This window comes from Mesocricetus auratus, unplaced genomic scaffold (assembly GCF_017639785.1).
Source record: "Mesocricetus auratus isolate SY011 unplaced genomic scaffold, BCM_Maur_2.0 Super-Scaffold_100008, whole genome shotgun sequence".
In the NCBI taxonomy this organism is placed as follows: Eukaryota; Metazoa; Chordata; class Mammalia; order Rodentia; family Cricetidae; genus Mesocricetus; species Mesocricetus auratus.
This window is the reverse complement of record NW_024429192.1, coordinates 59,651,232-59,675,140: the sequence shown is the minus strand read 5'-3', so window position 1 is coordinate 59,675,140 and position 23,909 is coordinate 59,651,232. Positions and strand designations below refer to the sequence as shown.

The following is a 23,909-nucleotide window of genomic DNA, read 5'->3' as shown; positions in this document are numbered from 1 at the left end:
CTGTTGTTATTCTTGTTTATTTAGAATTTACCATGTTGGGGTTGAAGGGATGGCTTCAGCAGTTAAGAACACTGGCTGCTCTTCCAGAGAGCCTGAGTTCAATTCCCAGCACCCACATGGCAGCTCACAGCCATCTGTAACTCCAGATCCAGGGGCTACAACAACCTCTTCTTGCCTCCACGGGCACTAGGCACACAAACGATGCACAAACAAACATGCTGTTAAAACATCCATATACGTAAGAAAGAAAATAAAAATGAAGAGCATTCACCAGGCATGTCCAAGAGCCATGCTAAGCACTTGACCTATGGTGAAACAGCTAATGCCATTCTTATAACACCTCTGTGACAGAGACAGATACTCTTACTTTCCCTGGTTTGAAAAATAAAAAGCCGAGGCCCAGAAATGCTGGGGAGCTTGCCCAAAACTACGTAACTTACAGTTACATGATAAAGCCTTGTGCAAAACCAGGCAGCTCCAGGCTCTGTGCTCTCAAGCTCAAGGCTCTGCCACAAAATAAAAATTATAATATTGTAGTATTTTAAGTGAAAGGGCATTCAAGAAATGATGCAATAACTATAAAAAAGCCCATTTGGTAGAAATCGAGTTGAGATTTAAAGGGATCTACATTACAGACAGGTGCCAAGCACACCAAAGAAAAGATGCAGTGGACATAGAGATCAGATCTAGATGGCACCTGTGAGACACTGTGATGTTGCAAACACCACAACACCTTGCAGAATGGATAATTGGGCCCATGAGCACCACCACTCTGGAAGCACTATTCACAAGACAGAATTCGATTACTGGCAGCATATAATATATGCAAATAAACTATAATAAATACTAAACATAATATATGCTAAGTAAACATTAACTAAGTCATCAAGCAAGTTTAGTTTGTCACTGGTATGATTTATAATGACACCATAAGCAGAACTTATCCTGCACAATGTTCTGAAACCTGTGAGCTGAAGGCACCGCCCCCATAAACTCTTCATGTTACTACCTTCCATAACCACCATTCCCTGTGTGCCTCACAACCTGCTCTAATACCACAGCCCAAGAAGACACTAGCTTAAGAGTTAGGACAGGCACACTGTTAAGTGTTCATACACTCTGAGTCCCCTTTGGTTAAGAAAGACTCTAGAATTCCTGTATTTTGATAACTTAAGATTCGAAGGTTCTTCAGCTTAAGATTGGCTGAAACAGGATCTGTGCCACCCCACCAAAAGTCCCCAAGTAATGCCTATGTGCCATAAGGTCTGAAAAGACTACTCTATACACCAACAGCATTTAACTGTACAACAGGAAATCACTGTCAGGAGAGGTATTTAATCTATGCATATGCCTGTCTCCAGGAATTGAACAGCAGTTATGAAGGAAAGTCTGAACAGATGGGTCAAAAGCTTCTGCCTGGTACACAGCCGAGAATGCTTCAAGGACACATATCTGAAAACCATTGTCAGTAACAACAGACAAGAGGAATCAGCATATGTTTACCCTTACGTAATAGATAATTGCATAACTATTAAGTATTCTAAGCATTTCTGGAATTGGCTTAAAAATGGAATGGACACTTTAAATTGCATTTGCATATGAACCTGACTGAGCACACCTAAATTTACAAGGATCACCAGATTATATATAAAATCCATTAAGTATCAAAAACGGTGAGTGAGATCTTTTGATGGAGAGGAGGCTACTGCACACCTCCAGCCAGGATGACAGAACCTACTCACACAGGTACCGCAGGTGACATGAACCAACTCCTACTGAGCACGCTAATTGTTCCTTATGGTTAAGAATTGGTGGTTTTCAAAGTTTACCTTATCAAGTTTTAGTTCCAGCTCTGCCACATCGCCCTCTACTTCTTCCAAAGCAGCCCTAGGAAAATCGAATATGAAGTAAGTTAGTGCATTTCTTTAAAGGCAAACTTCACTCTTGGAACATAATCTCTCACACTAAGTGAAGACACGGGCATGGATAGTTAAAAATTATCCTTTATGTAAATGTAATGATCATGCAATGCCACAAATAATAGTTTAAGCCGCTAAGAGAATACATCAGGCTGACTTATTTAACATTTATTTCAATGACTTGTAGTTATGGGTGTCTGCATGTAGTTATATGCACAAATACACAAGGGTCCACAGAGGCCAGAGGTGTCAGATCCCCTGAAGCTGGAGCTGAGACATTTGAGGTTTCTGATGCCTGTGGGGAACTGAACCTGGATCCTCCAGAAGATGAGCAAGTGGTCCCGATGCCAATCCATTTTGCCATCCCCAGGATAACTTTTTTTTGTTTGTTTGTTTGTTTTACGAGACAGGGTTTCTCTGTATTGTTTTGGAGGCTGTTGGTCCAGCCTGGCCTCAAACTCACAGAGATCTGCCTGCCTCTGCCTCCCGAGTGCTGGGATTAAAGGCGTGTGCCACCACCGCCCGGCTCAGGATAACTTATTTTTAATCACGAGACAATTCAAATTAATAACAGTATTCCGAACTGTTTTGTGTGGTTTTTAAAATGAATTAAGAGTATGTAAGCAAGATACCATAAAATATAGAAAGGATACTAATCAAATAAAATCATTCAAAAACCTACTTTCAAAAAAAAAAGAGTAAAACATTTAATAGCTGAGCCTTAACTGACTCTGATTTGTAGACAGCAAAGTATATGAAACCAAAGAGTAAGACACTAACAAAGGGGCTTTTACTATGAAAAATAACTCATAAAGATAATTTTCCTCCTGTCAATATAATTTTAATATGAAAAAAAATCAGCAAAGACTAGGTCATACAAAAAGAAGTAACAGTAAGCCAGATGTTCTTAACCACAAAGAGAAATCAACTGAGGTTACCACAAGGCCACACTCCAAAAATGGAAATGTTTAAAACAAAAATTACAATTAAAACATTGTAAGGGTAAGATTTTACACTAAAATGGTATGTAATAAGACATAAGTTACATATGCTGTGTGTGCTGGCAACAGAATCCAAACCCTCAGGCATGCCAAGCAGACATTCTACCACAGAGCTCCGACCATAGTCCCCATGCCATTTCATACACCTACTTAATGTCCTAGCCCTTTTCCAATAGTTATTTTAAGAACTAACAAAAATTTTGTTTTAATTGGATAGTAATAGGAGACTACCTTCCTCTTCTCAAGCAATGGACTAAACAAAAGACGGCCAGGATATAAATTCTATTTCCTTTTCCATAAATACCTTGGATGACCTTTGAATACTTTATCAGCTGCATCTAAGGACACACATTTTCAAAGCTTTTAGAGCTCCAAAGTTTAAAAGAACTGTAAGTTATTCAGTAAGCATGTGCCATTATGAATGAGATCTTCTTGCATATGCTTCTAGAACACAGGAGCAAACACAGTACAGAAGCTAGAATACTTCTTCCTGGCCGACAGCTGGTCACTGCCTTCAAACTACACAGTGTTCCCTCAGCCTCAAAAATATAATCCTCGCCTATATATACATTATTTCAACTCACTTCACACCTGAGAGCAAACAAATATATCTCTGTAAGGATACTGTAACTGAAAACCATGTCCAATAATCAGAAAAATCTAGACAAATGATGGTGTCATGTCTTTAGGTAAGGGAACAATTTCCTGGATGAGACTGCAATGCATGCTGGGAATCCCAGCACTCAGGAACCTGAGGTGGGAAGATGGATAGCTTGAGTCTGAGGTGGGAGTTCTAAGACAGCGTGGGCAACACCCTCATCTCAAAATAAACAAATGAAGTTCATCTTACTGACAGGGAAATAAGTGCATGAAGTTAAATTATTACACAATTAGGATAATATACCCCCCCAAAACTATTGAGACACATGGGAAATTATCTGTGAGCAGATTTGCCAGTCTGTATAATGCCGAAGAACCCGGACTGGACAGCAGGCATGGTAAGGAAGGATTTGCATTCTAAGTACACCCCTGGGTTAGTTCAGCATTTCAACAATGGTAGTACATTTTATTCAGACAGCGCCTCAAAAATGGCTCCCTTTGAGACTTGTCCCACCACTCACTCAGGCTGAAGCCCTGAAGCACGTGGTGCAAGTCTCTGCACTACCCACTGACAGTCCGAGCTGCCCCCAGCAGTGCAGACACTCAGATCTGCCGAGTCCAGGAAGGAGCAAGCACAGTAGCTCTGGTTCTCAGGACTTCCTTTCCATTTTATCCTTTACCTTAACTCAATTTCCCAGTTATTTGTTAAGATGAGCCACGTTAGATTTGATTAAATCACTGGTCTCTACTAAACATATCCAGACTTCTTTCACTATACAATCCTACACATTTATCTATAAAATGCAGAAGTGTTAAGGCTGGTGCTGGTAGAGTGTTCTGAGTCCCAGCCACTGGGGTGAAGCAGGAAAATAGAGCCCAGGAATCCATATCAGCTGGGTAATAGAGCAAGATCATTAAAATAACATATAAATAAGTGTGTGAGGGGGAGGGAGGGGGCCAGGGCTACCAGGACCACTCAGTAAGAGACTGTCCCTGTCACCAGCCACAGTGTAACAGTTTCTCCTCTTCACCGCACCCTGAGCTCTCAGCTGAGTTCTGGTTCCCCTTTCTTCTGGTAATGTAAAAGAACCATTCTGAATCGTGTACTTGATAAAATAATAAGCAAACCTATATGCCTCACTTATCATTCCTCTGTTGCTCTCCCAGATACCACATTAAAAATTTCTTCCACAACTTAAAATGTAATGTAAAAACAAAACAAAACAGGGACTGTGGGGATGGTTCACTGCTCAAGCAGTTCTTGGTAAGCGTAAACACCTGACTTTGCTCCCAGGAGTGATGGCGCACACTCGTAACCCCAGCATGGGTGGGTGAAGACAGGTGTCCGAATTCTCTGGCCAGCCAGAGAGAAAGTCTATCTCCAAGGAGGTGTACAGCTTTCCTGAGGGTGACACTCAACACTGTCCTCCAGCCTACACACACACACACACACACACACACACACACACACACACACACACACACACACATTTTTTAAAACAACCAGACTTGACCTGTAGCTCAAAGGTAAAGTGTTGCTTGCTAGGAAGTGTAAGTAGGTACCCTGGGCTCCATCCCAAACACAGATGGCTAAACAAAAAAGCAAACACGGCTTTTTATAACAGGGCTGTCCACCTCTCTCTCCGTTCTCTCCCTCTCTCACACACCCTCTTGTTTTATTATTAGGTTGCAATGTTGCTAGGTTTGGGGATTATGGGGTAGGTATTAAACTAAGGGCTTGTGCATGCCACATTTGTCATTTCACCACTGAGCTACATTCTTGGCCTCTGTAGCTGTAAACAAGAAAACAGGAGAAAGACAACAGCTTTTGTATTTTTATTATGTTTATTACTGTGTTGTGCACATAAAGTTGGCTATGGTGACATACCTGTAATCCCAGCACTCAGAAGTAAGACAAAGGGTCTCAAATTCAAGGCCAGCCTGGCTACCTGCTTCTTCTTTTTTTTTCTTTTTTTCCTTTTTAGACAAAGCAACAACACCCTTCATTTCAACTTTGGCAATATCCTTTCAATGGATTAGTCAAACTAGGTCACACATTATGCAATGAAAAGTGCAGGAACAAGATATTCAAGATCACTAATAAGCACACAAATGTCCTCCAGCAATTAAAGGCGGACTGGCGACTCCAAGTCTTGACTACCTGCTTGACTACCTGCCGAGGAGTTATCAAACATAAAGTAATGATAAATACTCAAAACACTGCACAGGGCTGGGATGCAGCTCATTAATAAAGTACTTCACTATCATGAGCAAGGCCCTGGATGTGATCCCACTACACACACACACACACACACACACACACACACACACACACACACACACACACACACAGAGTTGCACATGTGCTAAATTTGAAACTAACAGTTGTAGTTCCTGTTTTATAGAATAGTTCTATTCCAATAAATTACACATTACACATGTACAGAATAAGTGTTTTTTATACTCTAAAGAACTGCTATGTGTCATGGTTAAATATCATCCCCAGCCAACTTCCTCTTTGAGCTCAACAGCCTTTTCCAGCTTGAGCAACACTGGACTACTCTTTGCAATGAAAGAACAATGGCCAGGTCAAGGACAGCTCACTAATCTAATGGGAGCCCTGTGGCTAACGGCAAAAGAGAGTGACATGAAGTCCCACAGCAAGACGCAGCCCACGACAGTGAGCATAAACCCTGGAAAGCCATTTCTCACTAAATCATTCATGTCACAAATGGCCACCTATCTAGTAAAGTCCAGATCCATCCTATTGGATCTCGGTGAAGTCCTGAGAGGCCAGGTAATAGTTTTTATAAACTCAGACTTTGTCTCCTACCATCTATATGAGCAAATTATTTATGCTTCCATTCCATCTATAAAATAGACAACAAAGTCTACCATAGAAAATGTGACTGATTTCTGAAAACTTCAGCCTCAGACACTCAGCAACTCGTGATGACACCTACACAACAGTGCTGAGTACACCAAGGTCTCCCAACCTCTTCCCAATTTCAGCCTCAGGCTGAGAGCTATGACATGACGGCACGGCCTTCAGACCCACAGAGCCTAGAGCCCAGGACTACGACATGACCACACAGCATTCAGACTCTCAGAGCCCAGGACTACGACATGACCACACAGCATTCAGACTCTCAGAGCCCAGGACTACGACATGACCACACAGCATTCAGACTCTCAGAGCCCAGGACTACATGATGGCATGGCATTCAGACCTGCAAAGCCTGTGTAAACACAGGAAAACCCATACTGAAATCATAGCAAAAGCAAGCCCAGGTTCTACACATGAAGTTGATTCCCGGGATCTACAAAACAATAGAACTTGCTTTAAATTTTTTAAGTCCCAATAAATGAGATTAAAAGGTCTGCCTTCCCTGATTATTTTAGGAAAGCAACTACTCCTATTTCCTCAAACTGGAACCAACCAAACCTACAGGCTCCTTGAGAAACTCTAAAATGAGAGAAAAAAAAAAAAAAAAAGGAAAAATGAGCTACAACCAAGCAGCAACTTTTTACTCTTTGTGTCAACTAATATGAATACATACAAATGATGTGAAACTCCTCCTCAGCCTCCATTCCGTTACTCACAAAAGGTGGAGATAGGACTGGGTGCACCTGCTGTATAACTGCAAGATCTAACATTTGACGGGTGGTGATGGCACATGCCTTTAATCCCAGCACTCGGGAGGCAGAGGCAGGCGGATCTCTGTGAGTTCCAGGCCAGCCTCCAAAACAATACAGAGAAACCCTGTCTCGAAAAAACAAAAACAAAAACAAAAAAAAAACAACAAAATTAGTGATGAATGAATGAATGAATGAATGCTAACCTTGTGTTTATTAATTAGACTATTCTATTCTGCACAGCCAAGCTGGGGTGGAAGGAGGACTAAATACACAGGAACTTTTGTCCCTAGGACTCCACTTCTCTCCAGGACAGGTATGTGACTTCTAAGCCACACCTGGCATTTCCACTGTGTGACAGACAGCAGTTAAGTCCAATGTTTATCATACGCAACAGCAAATATTAATTATTAACAGGACACCAGCCTAAAGAAATACTAGAAACATTTTAATCAGGTATGAGATTATTTGTCCTCCTCATAAAACTCAGCACTAGTTCAGAAAGATACTTGCATGTAGTCTTCCTTCTCTAACAGCCTGTATTTCCTATTCAGGGAATTAGTGAATCCAAGCAGGTGAGATGCCAGGTTAATTACCATGGGAGTTAACATCATGCCACAGGAGGAGGTGGCAAAAGAAAGAGCCCACTTGTTACACTGGGATCAGTGAGTCAGCAGTGACAACTTGTTAGCCATCCTTACACCTGACAGGGTCTGAAACCAGCACCACGGGAAGCAGGTCTAATGAGAGGAAAAAGAGAGTTGAAGGAAAACACTCAAGTGCGCAAGCTATCGAAGGCTGCCTACAACTGACCCCAGAAAACAAAAAAACAGCCTCCTGTCTTAACATCACACACAGGCAAACCTCCTTCAGAAGAAACTTTTTACGTTAACTTCTCCAACGTCACTCTACTCCCAAGAACTAGTATCACTGCTGTGGGGATGACAGGAAAATTACCCTAGGTTTAAGGCACTGAATAAAGAGATAAGATCAAATTTACCAAGTAACTAAAACCAGTGCTTACATTATTACTGGAGGTGCCATCAATAGCTTTAGAGATAATTATAATGTAAGCACTACAAACATCACGGCTCATAAATGGTAAAGAAGGTATTTCCATGTAGAATACTAGGGCTGGTGGGCTGTCAGGGTGACTGAGCAACTGAAAGCTGCTATGACAACAGACTCAAGCAAGGCGCGTGGGCTGGGGGTGGGGGTGGTTGTCAGGTACTCCTACTTTCACAGCTGCTCCCATACATCCTTTTCGGGTTAATAGTTGATGATACACGGAACCTCCTGGAATCTCAGCCTATGACACAGCAGAGGCCACTCCATAATCACAGCTACAACTTCCCAGGTTCCTCCACTAACAAACGCATACTCATAGGAACACCTAGTGACAATAAGTCTTACCTTCTAGCATTTCACAAATTTCATTAGACTTCTGTATATGATATTGTATTTATTATAGAGAGAAAAGTGCAGAACTCCAAAAAGAAAAAATTAAGAGGAAACTTGCAACAAACCCAAATCAAGAACTGGAAGAAATCTTAGCAAATTGCTGGTGACAGAACTTTCTAATACAGTAAAAGTTGTGCTAAAGAAGCATATTTCTCAGTGCTGCATCTGCATTAAAAGCCTGCGATTGCACAATTTATAAGAAGGGCACAGAGCAACACATTCAAGCATTTAACAAACAGGCAGGGCTGAAAGGCAATTCATACTATGAACAACCTAAACAGTAAAACTGTGGCGGGGTAAAGAGACAGCTCAGGGATTAAAAGCATGAATCGCTCTCACAGAAGACACAAGCTCAAACCCTCACACCCACGTCAGGGGGCTCACAGCCAACTATCCTATTGCTTCAAGGGATCCGATGTCCTCTTCTGGACTCCTGGGGAATGTGCACTTTGCATGTGCACATTTACACACACACACACATAATTTAAAAATCAATGAAGTCACAACGGTGTTCACTTCAGACTGAGTGTCTGACAGTAAACATAACTGTAACTCTATTATTGCTCAGTATGTGTAGACTGAGAGGTCCCAAAGGCAGGGGCTGTGGTTCTCTTAACAGCCTATCCTAGGTCAGTTAGTTATCAAGTAAATATCGCTCACTAAATGGAAGAATGCGTGAATGGGTGGATGATGTCAGGGCAATAAAACATTCTAAAACTGTGGGACTAGAGATGGCTCAGTGTTGAAGCACATGACAAGTTTGAGACTGGCATTTGGATCCCCAGCACCCACATAAAAGCCATTAAAACAAAAAAAGGAAAAACCATCATGGAGTTAAGGTGAGAAAAGGAAGTGGGTCACCTCTCAGGACGCCTTATGCCTGCATCCCACCATTATGACCCACGGGATATTTTTAAGACTGAGACATGAGAAGTGTGTATAACAGGACAGTTCACCAGGTGGTGGCCCACACCTTTAATCCCAGCACTCGGGAGGCAGAGGCAGTTGGATCTCTGTGAGTTCGAGACCAGCCTGGTCTACAGAGCCAGTAACAGGACAGCCTCCAAAGCCACAGAGAAACCCTGTCTCGAAAACAAAAAAAAAAAAAAAAAAAAAACAGGACAGTTCTGGATTTGAAGGCAGGCCTTAATGGAACTAGAGAGATGGTTCAGTGGTTAAGGGCTCATACTGCTCTGTAAAAGACTCAAGCTTGGTTCCCAGCACCCTCATGAAATGTCCCTAAGGGCCTGTGCTCCAACTCAAGGGATCCGATACCTTCTTCTGGCCTCCACGGGCACTGCATTAATGTACAAATCCACACTCAGACACACACACACATATATATAATTACAAAAAGAATAAATCTTCTTGGGTTGGAGACAGCTCAGTATTTACTTCTACTCTAGCAGAGGAACTGGGAAATATTTCAGTAAGCCAAGTTAGCCTTGTGAGCCCAGGATCGCAGTTTGATCTCTTGTGTTCAAATAAAAAGCTGAACATACTCAGGAGGCAGAGGCAGGCTCATCTGTGTGAATAAGAGGCCAGGACTATATACAGACACCCTGTCTCAAAATAAATAAATAAACAAATAACAGGTGCACTTGTAATGGGGGGGGCAGGCAGATCCCTGGGCTTGCCAGTGAGCCTAGCCTTGGTAAGTTCTAGAGCAGTGAGAGACACTATTTCAAAAACCCAGGGGGATGGATGGACTCTGCATGCACACATACATGCAGTTGCACACACACAACAATTGGGATGGGATGTAATCAATGGTAGATATTTGCTAATATGTGTAAGACCCTGGGTTCAATCCCTGCTGCCTCAACAAATTAAAATTAAAAAACAAAAACAAAAAACCATTAGGTGTGATGGTGCACACTTGTAACCCAGCACTTGGGATGCCAAGGAGGAGACTGAAAGTTCAAAGCTGAAATGAACTATATGAGGAGGCGATCTCTCTAGAGAGATGAATAGTAGGCAGACAGCCAGGCAGAGGTGGACTGTAAACAGGGTGAAAGTGGCATTTGATCAAAGGCCTGGGTAAGGTAGTGAGTCATGGAGAAGAGCTGCTAACAAACCTAGCAGCGCACAGCCTGGTGTGTCTAAGGAAGAACAGCATGACTACCACAGGAGGAAAGGGCTACAGGAAGCCGAGAGAGACCATCACACTGAGAGACCATCACACTGAGAGAGAGACCATCACACTGAGAGAGACCATCACACTGAGAGAGAGACCATCACACTGAGAGAGAGACCATCACACTGAGAGAGAGACCATCACACTGAGAGAGACCATCACACTGAGAGAGACCATCACACTGAGAGAGAGACCATCACACTGAGAGAGAGACCATCACACTGAGAGAGACCATCACACTGAGAGAGACCATCACACTGAGAGAGAGACCATCACACTGAGAGACCATCACACTGAGAGAGACCATCACACTGAGAGAGACCATCACACTGAGAGAGAGACCATCACACTGAGAGAGACCATCACACTGAGAGAGAGACCATCACACTGAGAGAGACCATCACACTGAGAGAGACCATCACACTGAGAGACCATCACACTGAGAGACCATCACACTGAGAGACCATCACACTGAGAGAGACCATCACACTGAGAAACCATCACACTGAGAGAGAGACCATCACACTGAGAGAGAGACCATCACACTGAGAGAGAGACCATCACACTGAGAGAGACCATCACACTGAGAGACCATCACACTGAGAGAGACCATCACACTGAGAGAGAGACCATCACACTGAGAGACCATCACACTGAGAGAGACCATCACACTGAGAGAGAGACCATCACACTGAGAGAGACCATCACACTGAGAGAGACCATCACACTGAGAGAGAGACCATCACACTGAGAGAGAGACCATCACACTGAGAGAGACCATCACACTGAGAGAGAGACCATCACACTGAGAGAGAGACCATCACACTGAGAGACCATCACACTGAGAGAGACCATCACACTGAGAGAGAGACCATCACACTGAGAGAGAGACCATCACACTGAGAGAGACCATCACACTGAGAGAGACCATCACACTGAGAGAGAGACCATCACACTGAGAGAGACCATCACACTGAGAAACCATCACACTGAGAGAGACCATCACACTGAGAGAGACCATCACACTGAGAGAGAGAGACCATCACACTGAGAGAGAGACCATCACACTGAGAGACCATCACACTGAGAGAGACCATCACACTGAGAGAGAGACCATCACACTGAGAGAGACCATCACACTGAGAGACGATCACACTGAGAGACCATCACACTGAGAGAGACCATCACACTGAGAGAGACCATCACACTGAGAGAGACCATCACACTGAGAGAGAGAGACCATCACACTGAGAGAGAGACCATCACACTGAGAGACCATCACACTGAGAGAGACCATCACACTGAGAGAGACCATCACACTGAGAGAGACCATCACACTGAGAGACCATCACACTGAGAGAGACCATCACACTGAGAGAGACCATCACACTGAGAGAGACCATCACAGTGAGAGAGACCATCACACTGAGAGAGACCATCACACTGAGAGACCATCACACTGAGAGAGACCATCACACTGAGAGAGAGACCATCACACTGAGAGAGACCCCATCACACATCACACTCAGAGCCTTGCAGGCCAGGGAGAGGAGCACATGACCGCTGACCACCAGCAGTCTGACCCAGACAAGAAGCAACAGTAAAGCGTATTTTGCCAAGACTGGATCTGGCTATTGGGTAAAAGAGTGTAAGGAAACAAAAGGACTAGCTGGAGGCTTCAGCACCACCCACTTAAGAGATGAAGCTGGTCAAACCAACACCCTCTGTGGTGAAAACTCCCCCAGACTCTAGGCATTTCCTAAAAGCTCAGCCAAGAGCATTTCCTGATGAGTTTGGGTGTAACACACAAGTACATGCATGTGTACACAAGTACACAGGTAATCTATAATCAAGGGTGAGACCAAAGCCTTAGCCCAAGCAACAAACAGGATAGAGTTACAATCAAACAAAACTAGGAAACCAAGCAGCACAAGTTTAGGGAGAAAGGACGTAGATTTCAGTTTTAGATTTATCCTGAAATACTTATTAGGGATATAAATGGTGAGAGCAAACAGATAAATAAAATACATTCCAGAGCTTAGGTAAGAAGTTTAAGATGGAGGTAAGAATTATACAGGGCTGCAGAGATGGCTCAGCAGTTAAGAGCATTGGCTGCTCCTCCAGAGGACCCAGGTTCAATTCCCAGCACCACATGGTAATTCACAACTGTCTGTAACTCCAGTTCCAGGGCTTCTGACACCTCACACAGAACAAATGCAGGCAAATACCAATGAACATAAAATAAAAAGAAATTATATTAAAAAAGAATTATAGATACAAAGAGTACCAACAGACTTGAGACCACACTTCAACAAAAGAGAGCTAAACTTGGCGGCACTTTGATGTTAAAAGTCGGAATTTAAGAAGGGCATAATGGACAGGCCTGCAACCCTAGCACTGGAGTGCTGGGTATCCTGAGCTACATAGCAAAACTCCATTAAAAAAATAAGATATTGCCAGGCAGTGGTGGCACCTACCTTTAATCCCAGCACTCAGGAGGCAGAGGCAGGAGGATGGATCTCTCTGTGAGTTCGAGGCTTGCCTGCTCTACAGAATGAGTTCCAGGACAGAGTCCAAAGGTACAGAGACAGAGAAACTCTATCTCAAAAGACAAAACAAAATATTATAATAATAATATATTAAAAGCTGGAGAAAAGAAAATTTAAGGGGGAAAAGTGAAGGTAACCAATACTGCACATGGCCACAGGGAGGAACAAAGTTAGCCCCAGGGTTTTGTTGTTGTTGTTTGCTTGTTTTGATGAGATGGGGTTTCTCTGTGTAGCCCTACCTGTCCTAGGACTCTGCAGACCAGGCTGGCCTAGAACTCACAGGGAGGGACCTGCCTATCCTCTGGGGTACACCAATCCCAGCCAATGTGGGCCTTAAGATGATTACACAACAGCCTTCAATACTGAAAACACTTTGAGCCTGATATTTTGATGAGTCAACAATGTACTTCTAAGGTGAGATTAAGTGTTTTTAAAGTTCCAAGAAAATATAGTGATTAGATTATAAGCAGTCCATGAAACTAAAATGAGAATAAGCCAAGTATGGGGATACATGAGTATAATCCAAGCACTGGGGGGGGGGGGCTGAGGTTGGAGGATTGGGAGTTTGAAGTCAGCCTGGACTAATATGTATGTATGTATACACACACACTTATATATATGCACACTCAAATATATACATGTGTATATATTCTCAAACTCATGCAATCACATTAACTGTATTGCTGAAGCATCAAGAATTTCTGTGACCCATACGATTAAATAGTTTGTGTTTAATATAATTCACAGAGGAAATGAAAAATACTAAAGCTTTACAGACTCCTGGCTGGCTTAAATCTTACTGGTGAAACCAACAGAAGAAGGTGGGGAGAGACGGATGGGTAGGTGGGTGGTAAGTGGGTGAGTGACTTTCCTGGAGTCAGGGTCTACAGAACAGGCCAGCCTCGGCGACTCTTCTTGCTTCTGCACAGTAAGCACTGCCACAGTTACAGGCACGTATGAACTACCATGTCCAGCCACATTCTTGATTTCTTTATGTAAAAATATCCATCATTCATTTAAAAGTAAACATTTCTCAAGAGAACAGGAAGACAAACCATAGTCAGAGGAAAAATATTGACAAAGAACTTATTTGGTAAAGGACTGTTTGATCTAGGGAAATAGTTCAGTGGTCAAGCAATGCCATGTGCAATCGATCCCCAGTACAGGAAAAAAAGGGAAAAAATTAATAAAGGAATGTTAACCAAAATATAAAAAGAAGTTAAAGGGCAGTAAGGAGAAAATAAGTCCAATTTTTAAACGAGCAAAAGATCTAAGGAGGCACCTTACTGAAGATGACACTAAGACGGCACTGGTACAGGACAAGCAATAGCATCACAGCAGTAAACCCCAAGGAGATGCTCCAACTCATTTATGAGAATGATCAAAGGCAGAACACTGGAGCATCAGATGCTGGCAAGGATGCGGAGCAACACAGAGCTCATTCTCGGCAACGGGAAGGCAAAGGAGACAGACTTGGACATCCAGTTAGCAGTTCCAATGAAATCAAGCACAGTCACACAACCCTGCAATCACACTCCAAGTCAAAAGCTTGTGTCCACACAAGCAAACGCTATACATGGGTACTCTAGCAACATTGTTCAAAGAACCAAACAGTGAAACAGTCATCACATCCTTCACTAAGTCATCACATCCTCCACTAGGTGGATGGGAAAAGTGTGGAATACCAGACAGTGGGCTATGATTCTATGATTAACACTAAAAAGAGATGAGCTACCAAACCATGAAAGCACACGGGGGAGAGCCAGGCCTGTAAGCACTCAACCAGTTATAGCATGAAGAACATAAATGCAAATCCTGTTTGGGCTACATAGCATGTTCAAGACCAGAATGAGTAACTCAGTGAGACCCTCTATCAAAATACAAAGTTTAAAAAAGGCTAAGAACACGGCTTGGAGTATTGGAGTACCTGCCTTGCACACACAGGCAAGGCCCTCAGCTCACACCCCAACACCGTCAACCAAAAGACATAGACACACTTGGGGTACACCTTTGTAAGTGAAAGAAGACAGAATACATACTTTCAGATCCTAAAAAGCATTGCCTTTGGAAAGTAAAATTACAGACACGGTGAAAGGACCATCGGTAACCAGAGGTTGGGGGAGAAGATCAAGAGGTATAAACAGGATTTTTTCACTTAGCAAAACTATTCTGTATGATTCTACAATGGTAGATGCATGCCATTAAAAAAATTACTCAAATTCTATGGTTTAAAAACATATAAAAAATTAATACAAAACTGTGGTGATATCTTGCTTGTACAAATAAAGGCTGTCTGAGGATCGGAGAACAGAGCTTGCCACTATCTAACCATAGAGGTCTGGAGGTCTGTACAGACAGACAGGAAGTGAGGTAGCTGGGAAGAAACAGGATATAAGCAGGGAGAAATAGGAAACTACTCTCATCTGCTGAGACACTAAGGAGGTAGGGTATGGCGGTGGTTTGCTCCTTCTCTCTGATCTCTCTATATCTGACTCAGGGTTTTTATTACTTACACCAATTTAGAATTCTATTTACAAAAACATAAGATTAGGAGGAGAGATTTTTCTTTGATAAAATATTACAATATTTGAACACTATGTCCACAAATCACAGAGAAAATGACAAGCAGGCCAAGAGAAGCACAGCATGACAATACCACGTAGACAACTTGAGAAGTAGGAACACGAAGGAAAAATCAACATGAAAGATGTTCAATTACTATTCAGTTAAGAAAACAAATTGCGCTTCCTGTCATGGCCACCGTTGGAAAGCAGCAGCCATATCCCTGCGCTGCCCTACCCTATGGCCATGGGCCTCAACAAGGACCACGAAGTGACAAGAACGTCAGCAAGCCAAGGCACAGTGCTATGGGCGCCTCACTAATCACACCAAGTTCCTGCAGGACATAATCCCACCCTACGAGTGAAGCACCATGGAGCTGCTCAGTGACCAAGGAAAAGCGCATGCTCAAGTTCATCAAGAAGAGGGTGGGCATGCACACGCTGGTGGCCAGGAGGAGAGCGGCCAAGAATGACCAATGCCCTTCCCACCCCCAACTAACACAAAAGTGGAGGGAGGGAAGGAGGGAGGAAGGAGAGAGAAAGAAAAAATTTAGCTGTCACGTTAGCATGTGACACTGCGAGACTGATGCCACATTTCCCTGAGAAAAGGAGTAAATAGTCTAAATGGCGTCACAAAAGACTTCCAGCCTTGAGTGAACATGATGAATGGCACAGAACCGCAATCCCCAACTCAGGAGGCTGAGACAGGAGAACTGTGAATTTGGTAATAATTGGGCTTAAAGCAGACCCCCAAAGGAAAAGAAAATGAGAAGAGATTTCTAATCACTACAAAAACAGATGAAGAACACATGTCAATTTCGTCACCTCTCATTATTCTAACAGTGGAAGTAAAAACATCCAACAAAAGAGCAGTTCTTCTGAGAAAGATTTAGCATGTGCTTAAAACCTAAAAATAGCTTAAGTGGTCAATAGCTTAAGTGGTCAGGAGGTGGTGGCACACACTTTTAATCCCAGCACTCTGGAGGCAGAGGCAGGCGGATCTCTGTGAGTTCAAGGACAGCCTCCAAAGCCACAGAAACCCTGACTTGGAAACACACACACACACACACACACACACACACACACACACACACACACACACACACACACACACAAATGTAAAAAGGAATTATCCTCACCTGTCCTCACCTGCAAGAAATGCTAAAATCCCCCTCCCCAAGCATCAGAACTTAAAGCCAGGACATCTCCAGCAAACCTCATCTTTTCATATAGATACAAGACACAAATCTGGACCACCCCCAGCACACACAGCACCTTGTCTTCTTCGCTACTTCCTATGGACAGCTACCTGGTGCAACCATCCTTTCCCCACTGACCTGCAGTGACTGCTTCGTAAAGGCTCTCCTGCCCCCAAAAGCATTCATTTTGCCTGCACACTACAATCAACATGCTCTTTTTTAATTTTCTACATTGATTCATGTATGTGCACACATCATGGGGCATATATGGGGTGGAGTCAGCTCTCTCCTCCCACCATGTGGGCCATCTGGCATAGCAACAAATGCATGTTCCCCTAAGCCACTCTGCCAACCAGTCAGCACGTTCTTTAAGAGCACAAATAAGATTACACCTATAACCACAGCTGAAGGGCTGAGGAGGGAAGACCATGAATTCCACACCAGACTACACAGTGAGACTGTATCCAAAAGCACGCATCCCCTGCCACTTAACATTTCTCAGGTCTCCACTCGCTTCAGCTTAGTCTTCAACAGGCCTCCAAAAGCCCATGAGCTGGTCCTCACTATTCACCTACATTTGGCCAACTCTGAATTTACCGTTCTCTCAACCAGAAGCCTACAGCTTGGTAATTCCCGATTACCCTTCCCCTGCCAACTACTCCTTACAATAAGGGTCCCCACTATCCAGGCAGCAGGGGGTGCTCTTATCTGTGTCCACATTATCCAGGTTTTTACTTCAATTTTATTCCTCTAATGCAGTATTAAAGTCCTTTTTCCATAGTTCTTATTAGATTAAAAACTTGCACAAGAACAGGAGCGAAACCTCACTCTCCACTAGAGGGCTAGATTCTAGTTTGATGGGTTAATGGGTTAAATTGTCTTCAAAAAGCAAGAACTACAATTTCTAGGAGTCAGAGAGATGGCTCACGAGGTTAAAAGCACTGGCTGCTCTTCCAGAGGTCCAGAGTTCAATTCCCAGCAACCACAGGGTGGCTCACAACCATCTATAATGAGATTTGATGCCCTCTTCTGGCATGCAGGCATACATGCAAGTAAAACACTGTATACATAATAAATCTTTAAAAAATAATAATTACAATTTCTAGCAATTTTCTTTTCTTTTTCTCTGAGAAATCCATGTAGCATTTTGTCCTCAGAGGACATATCAGACATTGGAACTAATGAGAAAAACTGCTGCGTTGTTTTATTCCATAACAACTGATTTGGGTTGCTGCTCAGCTTGCCTGAGAATACATCTCCAGGGTGGTTTCAAAGAACTTCTTAAAGGGACACAGTGGCTGCGGCTGGACTATACCTCAACAGCACTTTCCTATTGTTTGCAAGGTTCTGGATTTGATCTTCAGAACCAAAAAAAGAAAGAAAGAAAAATCAATTCCTATAAAGTAAATTACACTGAGAACCAATCCTTAATGGTGATGTGCCAGCCTACAGAAATTGAAATACTAAATTGGAGGAACGTTCAGCAGATCTAAGTGAAAACAGCCTTGAGGACATTCTTACTGTGGAAGTGCTGTTTGTGAGTGTGGATGCTGCAAGGTTTATGTTACATAGTGACAGGCCGCCCTCCATTCCAGCCTCTCCACACAAATGAGTCAATTCACACTTGTGTCACCTACATAGAACAGACTCCACTCCTTAAGCTAAGGTCTTCAACTTTTGATAAATAAAATGGAATTTGGTTCGTTGGTTGGTGGGTGGGTGGGTTGGTTGGTTGGTGGGTTGTTAGTTGGTTGGTTGTTGGTTGGTTGGTTGGTTGGTTGGTTTTTTGAGGCAGGGTTTCTCTGTGTAACAATCCTACCTGTCACAGAACTCACTCTATAGACAAGACTGGCCTCAAACTCACAGATATTCACGTGCTGCTGCCTCAGGAGTGCTGGGATTAACGGTGTGCACCACCACTACCAGGCCAGGGTTAGTTTTTTGTTTTATTCAGTGCTGGGGAAAGAACCCAGAGCCATGCATGCTAGTGCTCTACCTACCAATGACCAACATCTCAGTCCTCCTCTTTTGAAACAGTTCCCCTACACTGCTCAGGCTGGTTCCCCTACACTGCTCAGGCTGGTTCCCTTACACTGCTCAGGCTGGTTCCCTTACACTGCTCAGGCTAGCCTAAAACTTCCACCTCCACCTTCTGGTTCACTGGGAACAAGAGCTGGGATCACAAACCATCCCACACCCAGAAGTTTCTCAACGTCTGTCAAATTCAAGAGTTTAAATAATGCCATCTCAGTGTTGACTAAATTTGTACGTTTACTTAATTCAAGAAGTGAATGAAATCATACACATTTGTCTTTTTCAACTGTCTATGACATTAGTCCATTGTCTGTAATGTTTTCCAATTTAAAAAAACTGAAATGCTTTATTGAGATATAATTCAAATGCAATAACTTTTGTATATGCAGAGTTGGTCAGTCACCATCATCTAATTTTAGAACCCTAAAATAACCCTAAAAAGACCCCCAGCTCTGTCAGGGCTTTCTTCCCCTCCCACTCCTGCTTCCCCAAAACCTGGGAACCCTTAGGCTTTCTGTCTTGGTAAATCAGGCTTTTCTAGATATTTAACTGGAATTACAAAACTTTTTGTTATTGTTGTATTTGCTTCTGTTTTTCAAGACTGAGTATCATTACATAACTCTTGGCTGTCCCAGACCTCACTGTGTAGACCAGGCTGGCCTTGATGAACTCAAAGATCCACCTGCCTCTGCCTCCCTCCACCTAGATTAAAGATATGTGCCACTATGTCTGGCATTCAAGAGTTTTTTTTAATACTTTTAAAATATAGAATTTTAAACCTTTCACATTTCCCAAATCCCCATAGTTCATTTACTAAGGAAATGGGTAATACTTTGATATAGCCAAATCCATTTCTAGGCTCTGCCTTTGGACCATTACATTCACATTACATTCACAGCTTCAATTTCAACACAGAACTCTTACACCATCTAACTCACTGCTCCACTCTGGAATAATGCATGTACCCCACTGGGCTGTCTCTCACATATTTACCAAGTAACAAGCCTTTTCCTTTTGATTTACTTTCACCAGTCTCTAAATTTATAGACATTTTTGGTCTATTCTGGATTCTTAAAAATTCTTTCACCTGTTCTATGATCGAGCTCTGTACTTTAACACCTCATTTAAAATCTGGTTACGGACACTGCTATTATGTTAACAACACATTTTACATCTGCTTAGGGACATTGTGCTCATTGACATTAATTTTTAGGACTTTGTGCTCACATATTTTAGTCTTTCATTTAAACTGTAGAAAATTGGTGTCACGTTTACTACAAATTAATCCAGGAAGAATTTATACTTCCACAGGGTGAGTCTACACGTAACAGGTATGATTCCTTGGTCATGTTCTACCTTATGACAACAAATTAACTTTTAGAGATATTTTGGAACATCTCACATATTGTATGCTAATTTTGCTTCTATTTCTTATCTTCTGTTATTAATAGTAGGATGCCCCCCCATTTTTCTTCCTACTGACACACAGGAAGATTACTAATGTTATTTTATACCCATACGTATTCAAAGGTCTTTTTATTACTTCATTATTTTTCATTATATGTAGCATATTTAATGAGACCTAAATATCACAAACTGAAAGAGGCACCATAGGAATAGAGTCAAAATATACACCACCTCTACCTGACTGTACTCCACAAACTAAATGTCCCAAGAACACAGTACCGTGTCGTCATGACAGGAGACTGACTTACACAGCCACCAACCCAAGGAAAGAGAGCTGTGGGGAGGTGTAAGAAGGAAATGACCCCACTCCTCTCACTGCCCAGTCTTAAAACAGACTGCTGATCAAACTCCCAAACACTAAATCTGCCTTGCATACCAACACGCACATCTTCCCAAAACTTATATTTCAAAAAAGAAGCATCGTATGTCAAAAGTATAACCTAGTTTAAGAGGAATCTCACATCTGGAATAAATCATAATATGAAAATGTATTCGGCAATGAACCATCTGGAAAGATTTTATGTTACAATGTATATCTGTGGTGCTTCTCCTTTTTAAGGAATTTGGAAACTCTTTCAGGGACTCAAAAACAATACCTTTTAATGTTAATGCTTCCTACTGCATAATATAAAGGAAAGAATATAAATATCTAATATATGACTTACTATAACCCTCATTCCTGTATTACCTGCCAGTATAATCCCAGTAGTAAGTCAATGGTATCCTTTGTAGAAAAGCAAATCTTGAACACTCAGTGCCAGACAACAGAGTGGGATTGGTACAGCCTGTGTTCTGACTCCGTCATGAATCTGTCCCACGGGTCCACCCACTTCACATCTGACTATCCTCTGCATCCACAAATGTTATCTCTCCTACTTCTCTCAAAGGAGTTTTGAGAAGAGACACCCTAAAAGCAAGCATTTTAACTCTTCCATTTAAAAAAAGAGAAAGTAGTCCCTCTCAAGTATTTAAAGGAAAGAAGGGGGAGGAGGAGGAGGGGGAGGAGGTGGAGGAGGAGGAGGAGGAGGAGGAGGAGGAGGAGGAGGAGGAGGAGGAGGAGAAGAAGAAGAAGAAGAAGAAGAAGAAGAAGAAGAAGAAGAAGAAGAAGAAGAAGAAGAAGAAGGAAAGAAAAAAGAAAGAAAGAAAGAAAGAAAGAAAGAAAGAAAGAAAGAAAGAAAGAAAGAAAGAAAGCTAGCCCTGATGATAAAGAAGAGCTGTTACTAAGAATTCAGTTCTATGGAAGTTTAGAAAAGACAGACCCATAAGGTGAACCGGACAGCACTGACTTAAAAAGAGGGGGCAGGGACAAACAGTAATAAAAGCCAAAGTGACAGTACCAGGAAGCCACCTCTTAGGAAACTATGAACTGGCTACAATCCTGCACTGCAGGAAGGAATCCATATCCAATACTACAGTAAACAAAAGATCAAAGTGGGGCTCTCACAAACTGTGATGACCCCACATCCAGCACAAATCTTTAAATCAGTCAGGAAGCTCCTGTCAACACCATTAACGTTATACCTTACTGAATGTCTGTCACAGCCTTAGCTGAGGCTCCAAGATGAAATCTGTATCAGCAATGGCCATGATACCAAATGAGATGCTCACTACGTATACAGGGCCCTCAGAAGATGTGATTAGAGGGGCAAAGCAAAGCTTCAAGGTTGTCTTAGGGTTTCCACTGCTGTGATAAAACGCCATGACAAAAAGCTACTTAGAAGGGGAGGGCTCCTTTCAACTTACAGCCTATAGACGATCAATCAGGTCAGCTGGGGGCAGACCTGGAGGCAGGCACTGAAGCAGAAGCCACGGAGGAGGGCTGTCACCGGCTTGCTCCTCATGGCTTGCTTAGCCTGCTTTCTCATAGCTCCCAGGACCACCAGCCTAGGGTGACACTGCCCACATGAGCTGGGCTCTCCCCCATCAATCATCAATCAAGAAAATGCACCACAGGCTTACCCCCAGGCCAGTCTGGCAAGGGCATTTTCTCAGCTGAGGTCCCTCTTCTAAAAGGACCCCAGCTTGTGTCCAGTTGGCACAAAACTACCAGCACAGCAGGACACCACAGCAGACCTCTCTTGCCTCAAGCATTGTTTAGCAAAGATGAGACGGAAGCTAGGGTGAGGCCATCTCTTTACGTGGAACTTTCAGTTCATTCCTGAGTTGAAACACAGAGACAGGTTCCTTCCTTTCACCTCGGGCTAGTAAAATGGCTTTCATGGTCTGATCTCTGAGATCACTCTGTGGGTCGATGGCTTCTACACAAGAAAGCTAGACTGCCATCTGACTGGAGTGTCCCAGGCAGCAGCAGGGGGCTGCAAACACAAGTAGCTGCGCTGTGACAACCATGGGTCAAGGTGAGTGCCTCCTACAGAAGATGTGAACCAGCTGTCCTAGGCTGATGTGCCATGGAAGGCAGATACTTCTACAGAGACACTGGAATCATCCCGCCCAGGATACTGAAATGGGCAGAAATACTGAAAACAACCAATGCCCTACAGCAAGAGAAAAGCAAGTTAGAGACTCGCCACTGAAGGGTCACAGCAGCCAGAGTCTAACATTTTCCAAGGCTTTTAAATCTTTTTAATAAATAGCTTTACTGAGGTATAAGTGACATATTTAAAGTATATAGTAGGGTAAGTTTTAAAAAATATATACATACACAAATCCACAAAATTCAATAATGATCTTACTAAAACACTCCAAGTTTCCTTGTGCCCTGTTGCAGTCTTTGCCACCCATATCTCCCAGGAGACATAAATTTAAGTTTCCAGCAATGCTCAACAAGTAAAATCATATGCACTCTTTGTGGCTGGGTTTCTTTCGTTCTGCACACTTACTCTGTCACTCATCCACTGTGTAGACAGAACAGTGTCCTTTTATTGCTGAGTGATATGTTCCATTTGGGAGATACTGTTTGTTTATGCATTCACCACACAATAGAGATACGGTTTTTTTTCCAGTTTTAGCTATTATAAAAATAAAATTTGCTAAGAGCATTCCCACAAAACTCTTGGCATAGATATATGATTTCAGGAGGTGCACTTGGTCATGGGTATGCACGTATGTCAGGTATCTCCACCTGTCATTCCCACCTTATTTTCAGACGGGGTCTCTCACAAAACCTGGAGCTCACCAATTCCAATAGTCTGGCTGGCTGGTGAGTCCAGAGATCCGCCAGTTTCTGCCCCACTCCCGACCCCACCCCAGCACTGGGATGGCAGGCACTCGCTACAGGGAATCCTAACTCGGGTCCTCATGCTTCCATGGCAGGCATTTTCCCACCATTGATACATGATTTCTCTTCTGGTAGGTAAAATTAGGAACAGAATGGATGTGTCATTT

The 23,909-nt window shown here is 42.8% G+C and overlaps 1 protein-coding gene across 10 annotated transcripts in view; it reads right to left on the bottom strand.

The window, feature by feature from the left end:
* The window catches only part of Acap2 (ArfGAP with coiled-coil, ankyrin repeat and PH domains 2), a 120,943-nt gene that overhangs the window by 73,422 nt on the left and 23,612 nt on the right, over positions 1–23,909 (bottom strand). For all 10 annotated transcript variants that reach the window (XM_040750966.1, XM_040750968.1, XM_040750967.1 and 7 more), the window contains exon 2: positions 1,830–1,887. In XM_040750966.1, the coding sequence (XP_040606900.1) occupies positions 1,830–1,887 (58 nt within the window). The remainder of the gene's footprint in view (positions 1–1,829; positions 1,888–23,909) is intronic.